This window comes from Erpetoichthys calabaricus, chromosome 12 (assembly GCF_900747795.2).
Source record: "Erpetoichthys calabaricus chromosome 12, fErpCal1.3, whole genome shotgun sequence".
NCBI lineage: Eukaryota > Metazoa > Chordata > Cladistia > Polypteriformes > Polypteridae > Erpetoichthys > Erpetoichthys calabaricus.
Genome location: NC_041405.2, coordinates 127,063,094 through 127,075,613, shown reverse-complemented (window position 1 = coordinate 127,075,613; position 12,520 = coordinate 127,063,094). Strand labels below are relative to the sequence as shown.

General features: G+C 39.7%; 1 protein-coding gene across 1 annotated transcript in view; it reads right to left on the bottom strand.

Moving 5' to 3' along the window:
* The window catches only part of mtm1 (myotubularin 1), a 93,684-nt gene that overhangs the window by 22,584 nt on the left and 58,580 nt on the right, over positions 1–12,520 (bottom strand). Inside the window, 2 exon segments of the mRNA XM_028816119.2 lie at positions 3,148–3,336; positions 12,059–12,208. Of these exon segments, the coding sequence (XP_028671952.1) occupies positions 3,148–3,336; positions 12,059–12,208 (339 nt within the window).

Genomic DNA, 12,520 nt, shown 5'->3' with positions numbered 1-12,520 from the left:
ATCACAGATCCTATTGAAGACAACACTAGCAAGAACCTTACCCGGCATTAAGAACAGTGTTATCCCCCTGTAGTTGCTGCAATTCAGGCAATCACCCTTCCCTTTCCAGATAGGGACGACAAGTCTCATTTTCCAGTCAGTTGGGATGACACCAGTCTCCGAAACGGAAGCAAAGATTGCTTGCAATGCCAGGAGGACAGCCTTACCACCAAGCCTGGAGAAGTTCACCCCAGATCCCTACAGCCTTCCCTTCCCTCAGCTGGTTCACCACCTGTGCAAACTCAGCGAAACTGCATCGTTCACAGCTAATTGGAGGATTAACCTCAAGAACCGTGGACCCAGAGATATCTAACAACCTAGCCATAAGATCAGTTTTGAACAGCTGCTCAAAGTGTCTTTGTTAATTCCCTTCCATCTGAACTCACACTGTTCTAACCTTAGGAGATGTCTCAACTTTCTAATCATAAATCGGACTCGTTTAACTCTTTTACACTGCTCGTATTCCACTTCAGTATTACAGCCTGAAGCACGGTGCTCTTTCGCTCATTTCCTTCTACAGTACTTGCTCATTCATTTTGTGCTGTTTCCTTCTTGTCCCTACACATGCCGAGACAGCACACACATGCTGTTCCAGAACTTTCCACCCTCCATCAAGTCTCTCGCTCTCCTTCCACCCTTTTAACGGGACCTCCTGATACTGCTGAGGTGTTTCATTTGCATATTGCACTGCGCCTTCTGAAAGCGCAGTGCTCAGTAGCTGTACAATCACATGTCCCTCTGAATCTCCAGCTGGATCATTACAATACAATCAGTATGCTACTAACTATTAACAACAATTCATTTTGTGGATGTTCATAACTAAAACAAAAAAAAAATAATTGCAAGACAAATTACTCTTTGCTATACATGTAGCCATGAGCCTGAAACGTGATCGCCTGACATCTGCAGTGCAGTCATGATTAGGGGACAGTTAGGAATTTAAAAATGCTGCTAATGTTAGAATGAATTATCATTTTTTCAGGAGCTTATTGACATGTTGCTAACTACCTGTCTAGAACCAGTACCAATTCAATACTGGTTTTCGATACCCATCCATATTCAGTGCCATTATCAACTAGATTTTAAACTTACCTTTTCTTCTATTAACATTTCCACCACTGACTCCAGAATATCACATTCTCAGAGAAAATTCCATAAATCAATTCTCGTAACTTCTCCTGCATTTGAAACTTGTTTCAGGACTCCTCAAAAGAACAATTTCAACCATGACTGTCTTCCAACTAGTTCTTTTTCTGGTTCGCCGATTTTGGCACACACTTTATAGTTCACTTATAGTTCACTGAGCTGTATGCCAGGAAAACCATACAGGGCTCTATAATAAAAACTGGACTGAAAAGGGTAAAAACAATAATAATCTGTGAACGAATTAATAATAATTTCGTTCAAATGGATTTTTTTTTTTTGCTTGATACCTACAGGGCTGCATTACTATGCAAGGTGTCCTAATAATAAATATTGCTAAATCGATCAAACTGCTTTTGAGAAGTTTGGCTGCTTATACTGTTTTGAAATTTTGTGCAAATAAAGACATAATTGCCAGAATGTCTTCCAATGTAAAACACTGATTTGGAAATATTTTGTATGTTCTTGACTAAACAAATGATGGAGTTTTTGAAACATGTTGTCTATCTTCAACATGGAGAAGCTACTCTAAAATGTACACTTCCTTATATTTATGGAGCAATACCATATACAGCAGGTACTGGAAAAACGACTCTAATGCACATGGAGTATTTGTCCAATAGACTGAATTGATTCAAAGTTGTTATATATGTAGAATACATAAGATCTGCATTACAGCATTTCCAAATAAATCATCTGTAACCCAATTAAAAAAAAAAAAAATTCGTACGTCAGTGTCAGTGGGCTTTGCACCCTAGGAACCAAGTTACCCAAACTATTCTATAACATTTCAGTAATTATTTACCGCTCTGATGCTGAGCTCCCTGATTAATTGCAGAATTGTGGTATTTGATGATTACTCTAGATTGCCTCTTTTTCTTTGCGCGATTTGGCTCAAAAACTAATCAATACATCATCATCCCATAGTAGGCTTAAATTTCGAGTTTGGAATTTTTCCATCCAGCTGTTATAGCTCTAGTTGATCTTCAAGAAACTGTGACACATACACACATCTTCGAGATCGATGTTTTTGGCATCGGGGAGACCCTGAAACGTTGAGATCCATCGAAAACCAGAGACTGAAACTTTTGATGAATCTTAAGCTTTCACTCCTCCCCCATAGACGATAGATTACGGTGGGCAAAAACTGAGAAATCACAGGGATATCAACATTAAAAGCTATATAGCAAATGTTCACTAAAGTAGAAAACTAGACAGAGCTGTCATACACCAGCATACAGCTAGCTTTGAAATGAGAGTTAAGAGGAAAAATTGAGAAAAACCAAAATAAAAAAAATTAAAACATAATGAACAAATATTCTAATCTGCAACATTCAAAAGCATTTTGTAGCAGCTGTTGCACATTAAGATTAAATAAACATGTTTATGTCAGAAATCAATATGTTCACTATTACTGTAAATATGTCTTACTTAAACACGTGTGTGTCATGGAACTCTGGAGCCTGACTTGGCAGAAATGATCACAGACAAATGGGCTTCTAGTCTAATCCAATAACACAAAAACAGACATGAGTGTAAGTCAGCCACTAAAATTAACTAATGTAAATAATCAGTAAGGAAACATGACCCTGGAAGAAACCCCCTGAACATGACAAAAACGCATACTTCATACAGAAACATATTAGCATACTAGTTCAGAATCATAATGTTATGTATTTCATGAGGTCACAAACCGATATTGCTTCTGGTATATAATATTACAGGTAACTTGCTTCAGAAAGTTTATGCTCAATCTGTGCCTATAAACAACATGAATGGGACAACATAGTACGTCATGCATCCTAACTGTAGTAACGAGGACTACATGGTAGACATACTGACAAAGATAGAGTTCTAATAGCTTGAAGAGTTTTAATTACTTTGAGCATTATGAAGAACTGTGTTTCCTCAAACAGTAAGAATTCAGACATCAAATCACTGTAACAATAGAAATGTTCTGCTTACCTTGTTGGCTACTGCATTAACGTTTGGCCTGGCATCATAAATAATTAGCTTTGCAGTTTGCCCATTTGCTTCTCTAATAACATCTAGGTACTTCTCATCATCTTTATTGCGCTTCCCACTCATTCCCACCAAAGGCTGACTGCACCTCATAATTACAGCTTGATTCTCAGGATGAATCCAAGAGAGGATCTATAAAACAATATTACAACAAAATAAATTAATGTATCTGTCATTTGGGGAATTTCTAAAATATATGAGTGTTAACTCAGTCATCTTGGCAAACCGGTCAACACTGGACTGCTCTATGAATACAATAAAGGGTGGTTTTCCAACAATCTTTTTCTTGTGTAGTGGTAATCAAAAAGATTGAGGCTACTGAATTCCTGTAATTGTGGAGTGAAAGTTGTATTCATACAGTAAACATGGTCTTACATAAAGCCTGATGCAGGTAAGAGTACATATTTGTTTCCTATCCTATTTACGATTTTCCTGGACAAGGACTACCAAGTATCCCATTTATGAACTGGATAGCTATGTCAGTCAGTCATTGTCCAACGTGCAATTGATAATGTTGTATTCACACGAGGACACAAGGATTAAGGAATTGTGTTCACATGTGATGACAGAATTTATCGCAGCACTGTGTTTGTATAAACAGTACTATGCAAAAAATAAACTAAAAAGAAAATAAAATGGCTTGGACTTGCAAGAGAAAAGGCAAAATAATACAGAAAAAAAATATTTAAAATAGTGAATAGAAAGTTTGTTCGTTTAATGTGTAGCCCCACTGTGCCAACTAAATTGCATGATCCACAAAAAATAAATGAATTCCATCAAAATCATTTTTCGATTACTGATGACAACATACCAGGTCTCAATTCCAACCCCAAATGAAACAAATACACATTCAGGAATCAAATTGTTTTCTCCCCATTTGTTTATATATACAGGGAGCAGGATATACTAGGCATATAGTTGGAATTTAAGTCAATGGCTTGGGAGTTCTTATTTTACTGGTGACTTACTGTGTGACTCAGCAAATCTAACAGTCTGCCTCTGCTTTTGCAAACATATTTCTCTGACATTTGTGCTAACTAACAAGGAAACACTCCCAAAAAGACAATAAAAAAACCAGAGTAATTTTGACACAAAATTCACCTCACCAGACCGAGAACGAATTAGATAAGCTTAGAGAGAATAGTCCTTGGTAGTTTAAAGAAGCTATGTTCACTGCCCCTCTTGGTTTTGCCTACAACAGCAAACATGTAATACAGTATTTACAATTCACCCACCTACACCCTAATCACAAAAAGTCATACTTACTGACAACATTCAATTATAACACCCTAACCTACTGATAGATATAACTTTACTTTTATTCACTAAGCCCTGTGGGTGATTATTATTTATTTAACTTCAGCGGCTTCCCTAGTAAGTGTCTTCTGTGATCTAACAGTCAGCTTTGACAGGTGGTGTAATACAGCTTCCTTTTCTTTATTATTAGTATTATTTTAATATTCTTCCTAATTAGGAATTATCACCATCTATAATTTTCTTCATTTAAATATTACTTTAGATACTCTATGTGACTTCAAGAGTGTATAGACAGGAGGCCATAGCAACACAATTATCCTCATCGAGATAATCATTTTTTAAAGATATCTGCTGACAAATTAATTTTAACTAACTGTCTTACCAAATTCCCCAAAGTGTACAGTATGTGTCCCATTATTAGGTGTTTCTAAATTGGTTCCATGAGAGTATGAGTACTGTTGGGAGTGCATAAGTAGACCATACAATGAGGTACAATACTGTAGGGATATGCTCCACCACCCACAAGACTGAACATGGTTCAGTATGTCATAGTAGGTTATATTATTTCTGTTTATTTATTTACTTTTCTTGGGTATGTGATCTTTCCTTAAATTTATCAACTAAAACAACTTATGCAATCCAGAAAGAAGACAAAACTTTTATAAGGTCCAAAGTCCTCAAAAATATCGTTTAAAAAACAAACACCATCCTTTGAAATCTACTTTTTTCAGGATTCATTTAAGACATTTAAAACTAATTAAAAACTGACAAAACTTTGACATTTGTGCAAGACTAAACATTGCAAAATGTAAAAACTCTGCATGCAAATTTTAAAAAGCACATTTCTGTTATTAGTTGCTAGTAATTAAATTATTCAAGTTAATACCAGTGATTTATTTCTCTGTTTGAAGATTTAACAGGTATATTACAAATAAAATTAACATTAACATTAGTTGAATGGTTACAGTAAATCATTCTCAATTGTAGCACGTCAATCTTATTTTACTCTTCAAATATGTTCAACAGCAGGCCCCTAAAGTAGTATTTAAGAGATATTTGCAAGACGTTTGACATTTAAATTAATTTCTGCTTTAATCACCATAAAATATAATACATTTTTCAAGCTGTGTGTCAGGCTTAAGCACTTAACATGTGCGATGCTAGCAGCCATCTGGCAACTTTATTACTCCATATATTTTACAAATGCTATACACTCATTATATAGGATATCTTACATCACTCACATCAGCTGGTCTATTTTGAATGTCAAACTCTAATTCAAAAGTAAAACTATCTTTTACCAAGCACACATATGAACTGAGGTAAGATTACTAAAGCACAGTATTGGTATTTTTTTTTTTAATAATTCTATTCTATCTAAAATATAGAAAAGTGACTGATGTAAACTTTTTTTTATCTTCAATCAAAGCTAAACCTGGTTACATCATAAAAACAAAAAAAAAAACTTAAAATTTGTGGGGTAATCTGTTACAAAGCCGTACTTGAGACTTATTCATGATTCAGTCATATATTTTCATTTAACACATTACCAGGGTGTCTGGTACAACTTTCAATAATGATATGTAGTATCCTCTAGCAAGTATTTAGATATAGATATCAAAACAGGTTTTTGGGGGTATATTTAAACATGTATGAAAATAAGGCAATATTAAAGAATTTCTTGCTTTACTTCTGAGAATTTTCTCTATAAATGTTTTAATCTTTTGCAATACAGTAATCCCTCACTACTTCGCGGTTCACTTTTCACGGATTCACAACTTCGCGGATTTTATATGTAAGCATATCTAAATATATAACGCGGATTTTTCGCTGCTTCGCGGGTTTCTGCGGACAATGGGTCTTTTTACTTCTGGTATTTGCTTCCTCAGTTGGTTTGCCCAGTTGATTTCATACAAGAGATGCTATTGGCGGATGGCTGAGAAGCTACCCAATCAGAGCACGCAGTTAAGTTCCTGTGTGCTGCTGATTGGCTCAGCGACGGAGTGCTGAATTAACCAGGAAGTCTCATCTCATTCATTCAGCATTAACGTGCTCTTGCTACTGCATTCAGGGGATTATCACCTTCATCGTCATCATTTTTACTGCGCAGCATATTCATCACCATCATCACGTTATATATAGCTATGTGTACTTCGCTATACAGTAAGTGTAAACTTATCTACCGATTTCATATTGCTTAGCAGTTGTCCCTGTTATTAATAGAGTAAAGGGTGGGTTGTAAACAATACAGGGAGGGTTTAAAAACGTCCAAATACACGTTAAGTAATTAAATAAATATGGTGTCCCTACTTTGCGGAAATTCAGTTATCGCGGTCGGCCTTGGAACCTATCTCCCGCGATAAGTGAGGGATTACTGTAGTACTACTTTTTCCTGCTTCAATTTTCATATAATTATTAGAAATAAGGCAAATTAGAATAAATCATATTAGAACAAAACTGTATTTGTTTAGTAATCATTTGTATACAATACATTCATTAAGCTTCTGATCCACTCACATCAGTGAAGTGACAGTTTCTCCTATTGAGATTTTTTGCCAAGCACTACCAACAAACATTTTAGTTGCCGTTTGATTTTGGCATCACTCTCATCTGACCAAGAAGCAGAAGCGAGCAGAAGACGACACAGCATTTATCAATGATGACTGTAGCCTTATTTGAAATATGTACGGATATTAGGATTTTTTTTTCCTTTCTAAGTTGTCCAGGTTTAAGCATAGACATAGGACTAATAAGTACATCTGGTAAGATGATTTGGGTTTCTATTAATTAAAATAGTTATGTATTCTAATATATTCTTGTTTATCATGGCGCCTGAGAGTGGCAACATGCTGCACACTGGTCACACAAGAAAGTAAGAATTTCAATTTACTCTAGAGGTATGAGAATTATTAATAGTACTAATATTCAAGTCAAGTTGGGGAGCATGCACTGGTACAGTGTGTTGCCGCACCCACTACACAACGAAACAACTCGGGATCCCGGTTGGCAACCCCCCAGGCAGACACACGGTCCAGTCCGACCTTCTGGAAATGACCCTCTATCTGCCTCAGTCAGGTGTTACGTGGGCGACCCCTTGGCCTAGTCCAGCCACTCAGGTCCCCGACAATGAGGATCTTACGAGCCGGATCACCCTCGGGGAAACGCACCACATGGCCGTAGTGCTGTAACTGACGCTCCCTCACAATGCAGGTAATGTGCCTCATTCAGGACTCCATTAGCAATGCTAATTCGACACAAAGTCAAACCAACAGTAGCCAAGGATTTTCCGGAGAAACACAGTACCAAAGGAGTCCAGTTTTCGTCTCAGGTCACTGGATAGCGTCTATGCCTCGCAACCATATAGCAAGATAGGAAGCACCAGGACTCTAAAGACTTGGACCTTCATCGTTTTGCATAGATATCGGGAGTGCCACACACCCCTTTCCAGCGACCTCATGACCCCCCCATGCTCTCCCAATCCGTCTACTAACTTCATAGGAAGAGTGACCAGAGACATGAATGTAACTGCCAAGGTAAGTAAACCTCTCGACAAGGTCGACACTCTCTCCGCCAACAGTGCTAATATAAGACAGTGGAAAAATAGTAAAACAGTTCTTATTGTGTCATGATATTTTTTCCATCTTTTATATACTAAGGGGCTTTGCCCCTTGCTCGCGTCGCTCGTCAACCCCCTGGCCAGTGCTACGCGCTAGCCTCTTTGTGGTTTTGCCGCTCGCGTATAGGGATGTGAATGTACAATTTAAACAAAGTTTAATTTTCATGTGAAGTGTTACATTTGCATCCATGTGACATATAACTGCCCGTGATTGCATTTCGTTTCTTTCTCTCTATTAAATAAAATGACTTTTTCGAATGTTTAGTTCTGAGATTTGTTAATTGTCTTTGCAAAAGCTATTCTAACAGGAAACTGTTAACGTTTTAATACAAATGGCATATCAAGATTTCCTTTGGTGTCTAATGTTATCCGCAGGAGATGTACTACATTACCTTTCTTGGATACACCTTTCTTTCTACAGTAATCTGTGCGGTGGAAGACCGTACAGTGTTAACGGTTGTAGATAATCTTCGTGATATTGTAAGTTGTTGTCTTCCACACGATCACCACCATCTGTTTCAGCATAGTCTATTGATATGCATTTAACCATTTTGCCTTCTTACTGATCAACATTTTTGGCATAAATTCATTTGTCTTCCTCGTTTCTAGGTGCTAGGATTGCCCGTACTGAATTTGGGACTTTCATTAGTTGTCAGTTATAATCATCAACATTAAAAGAAATAAACATTTGAAATACATCAGTCTGTGTGTAATGAATGAATCTAATATACAAGTTTCACTTTTTGTGTGGAATTACTGAAATAAATTAACTTTGTCATGATATTCTAATTTTATGACCAACTACTGTATAAGGTGCATCTGGATATTTGGTAAAATTTTATGTAGCCTCTCTGTTTTCTGTAAATAAAATGATATTCCAAGCATTTTCTTCTGGCAATAGAAAATAAGTTTCATTTTAGGTTTAAACAGTACTTTCCCTTGTATTTCAATGAAGAAAAATAATGAATGAAAGCTTCTACTTGCTCATTTCTATGCCTTAAGATGAAGTAAAAAATATCTTTAGTTTCTCTGTAATACAATGAAAATTGTTTTCACTTTTTGCTGTTTGTTAAAACCAAGTAATGTGAAAATGTTTAAAGTACAGTAATAATATTTTGCTGTAATAAAAATCTGGCTAACAAGTTTTATTTATTTTAAAATGGTAAACACACCATAATAATAATAATTTTTTATTCAAATGTGGAAAAAACTAAAATGCAAACTATAAAACTAAACTATTTTCTTAACTCTAACAAAATAATTCCTAGCATTCTTCTCAATAAAGTATTCCTGTCAAGCTGTAGAAATGTGCCTTTTCAGTATGCTCTATTTATGTTTTCGGACTGAAAAAAACGTTTAGTTCTCAGTCACCTTGGGGTTACCTTGTCTTTTACTTACTGATGTAATATGCAGGACCAAAGATAATAAATCATTGATCACCACTGCATTTCTCTACAGATGAGGAGGTTGGATGAGTAACCCTGACTGTTCCTCCTACTATAAAATAAAAACAGAAGGTTTTCCTTCTCCGTTGGACTGCATGTGGCAGCACCCGTGACTGAAATCATTTCTTTATTAATAGTTTTAACTTCTGGTGCTGGTGACCGTCCATCCATCCATCGTCTCCCGCTTATCCGAGGTCGGGTCGTGGGGGCAGCAGCTTGAGCAGAGATGCCCAGACTTCCCTCTCCCCGGCCACTTCTTCTAGCTCTTCCTGGAGAATCCCAAGGCGTTCCCAGGCCAGTCGAGAGACATAGTCCCTCCAACGTGTCCTGGGTCTTCCCCGGGGCCTCCTCCCGGTTAGACGTGCCCGGAACACCTCACCAGGGAGGCGTCCAGGAGGCATCCTGATCAGATGCCCGAGCCACCTCATCTGACTCCTCTCGATGCGGAGGAGCAGCGGCTCTACTCTGAGCCCCTCCCGGATGACTGAGCTTCTCACCCTATCTTTAAGGGAAAGCCCAGACACCCTGCGGAGGAAACTCATTTCAGCCGCTTGTATTCGCGATCTCGTTCTTTCGGTCACTACCCATAGCTCATGACCATAGGTGAGGGTAGGAACATAGATCGACTGGTAAATTGAGAGCTTCGCCTTGCGGCTCAGCTCCTTTTTCACCACGACAGACCGATGCAGCGCCCGCATTACTGCGGATGCCGCACCGATCTGCCTGTCGATCTCACACTCCATTCTTCCCTCACTCGTGAACAAGACCCCGAGATATTTGAACTCCTCCACTTGGGGCAGGATCTCACTACCAACCCTGAGAGGGCACTCCACCCTTTTCCGGCTGAGGACCATGGTCTCGGATTTGGAGGTGCTGATTCTCATCCCAGCCGCTTCACACTCAGCTGCGAACCGATCCAGAGAGAGCTGAAGATCCCGGCCTGATGAAGCAAACAGGACAACATCATCTGCAAAAAGCAGTGACCCAATCCTGAGCCCACCAAACCGGACCCCCTCAACACCCTGGCTGCGCCTAGAAATTCTGTCCATAAAAGTTATGAACAGAATCGGTGACAAAGGGCAGCCCTGGCGGAGTCCAACTCTCACTGGAAACGGGTTCGACTTACTGCCGGCAATGCGGACCAAGCTCTGGCACCGATCGTACAGGGACCGAACAGCCCTTATCAGGGGGGCCGGTCCCCCATACTCTCGGAGTACCCCCCACAGGATTCCCCGAGGGACACGGTCGAATGCCTTTTCCAAGTCCACAAAACACATGTAGACTGGTTGGGCAAACTCCCATGCACCCTCCAGGACCCTGCTAAGGGGATAGAGCTGGTCCACTGTTCCGCGACCAGGACGAAAAACCACACTGTTCCTCCTGAATCCGAGGCTCGACTATCCGACGGACCCTCCTCTCCAGGACCCCCTGAATAGACTTTTCCAGGGAGGCTGAGGAGTATAATCCCTCTGTAGTTGGAACACACCCTCCGATCCCCCTTCTTAAAGAGGGGGACTACCACCCCGGTCTGCCAATCCAGAGGCACTGTCCCTGATGTCCATGCGATGTTGCAAAGGCGTGTCAACCAAGACAGTCCTACAACATCCAGAGCCTTGAGGAACTCCGGGCGTATCTCATCCACCCCGGGGCCCTGCCACCAAGGAGTTTTTTGACCACCTCGGTGACCTCAGTCCCAGAGATGGGGGGAGCCCACCTCCGAGTTCTCAGGCTCTGCTTCCTCATTGGAAGGCATGTTAATGGGATTGAGGAGGTCTTCGAAGTACTCCCCCCACCGACCCACAACGTCTCGAGTCGAGGTCAGCAGCGCACCATCCCCACCATATACAGTGTTGACACTGCACTGCTTCCCCTTCCTGAGACGCCGGATGGTGGACCAGAATCTCCTCAAAGCCGTCCGAAAGTCGTTCTCCATGGCCTCCCCAAACTCCTCCCATGCCCGAGTTTTTGCCTCAGCAACCATCAAAGCCGCATTCCGCTTGGCCTGCCCGGTACCTATCAGCTGCCTCCAGGGTCCCACAGGACAAAAGGGTCCTGTTGGACTCCTTCTTCAGCTTGACGGCATCCTTCACCCGCCGGTGTCCACCAACGGTTCGGGGATTGCCGCCACGACAGGCACCGACCACCTTATGGCCACAGCTCCAGTCAGCTGCCTCAACAATAGAGGCACGGAACATGGCCCATTCGGACTCAATGTCCCCCACCTCCCTCGGGATGTGGTCGAAGTTCTGCGGAGGTGGGAGTTGAAGCTACTTCTGACAGGGGGCTCTGCCAGACGTTCCCAGCAGACCCTCACAACACGTTTGGGACTACCACGCCTGACCGGTGCTGGTGTATAAAATTAAAACATTCGACACCAATTTAACCTTTGAGTATAGTGTGTGTGAACAGCATAAAATAAGTGGCAGAGGAGCTCTTTACTCATTGATATAAAACCTGAAACTTTAGATATGGTGATTATTAAAAAGAATATTCCTTTTACTCAAAGTGCATTTAGTTTACTAAAGTTAATACTTGCCGGTATTCTACCACGGGATCGGAATACTGCAACTCTTCTTAGATCCTCATCACTTGCTTTAAAAGGCACCACAAGAATCGTAGGGTATGTATCACACAATTCATACTTCTCATTCACAAATGTAATTCTCCATTTTTCGTTTGGCAAACCCTAGAACATAAAAAAAAGAATGAAGAAACATTTGAAATGTCTGCTCCTCTTTGATTAGGAAGCAGATGAAAAACTCTAAAATATTAAAAAATTGAATAACTTAGAGGTCACTTACTTAAAGCTTAACATTTATTTACAATCAAATCTACAGTAAGAAGAGGCTTACACCTTCAAGTCATTCTTTTGTTAAATGAGCTGAGAAAGTAATAAAGTAGTAATAGAAATGTTTGCCATTAACTATAAACTTAGTTTTTACAAATTTTTAGAAATGGATTGTTGGACTGATCGATACAGAAAATCATTTGTTTTTTA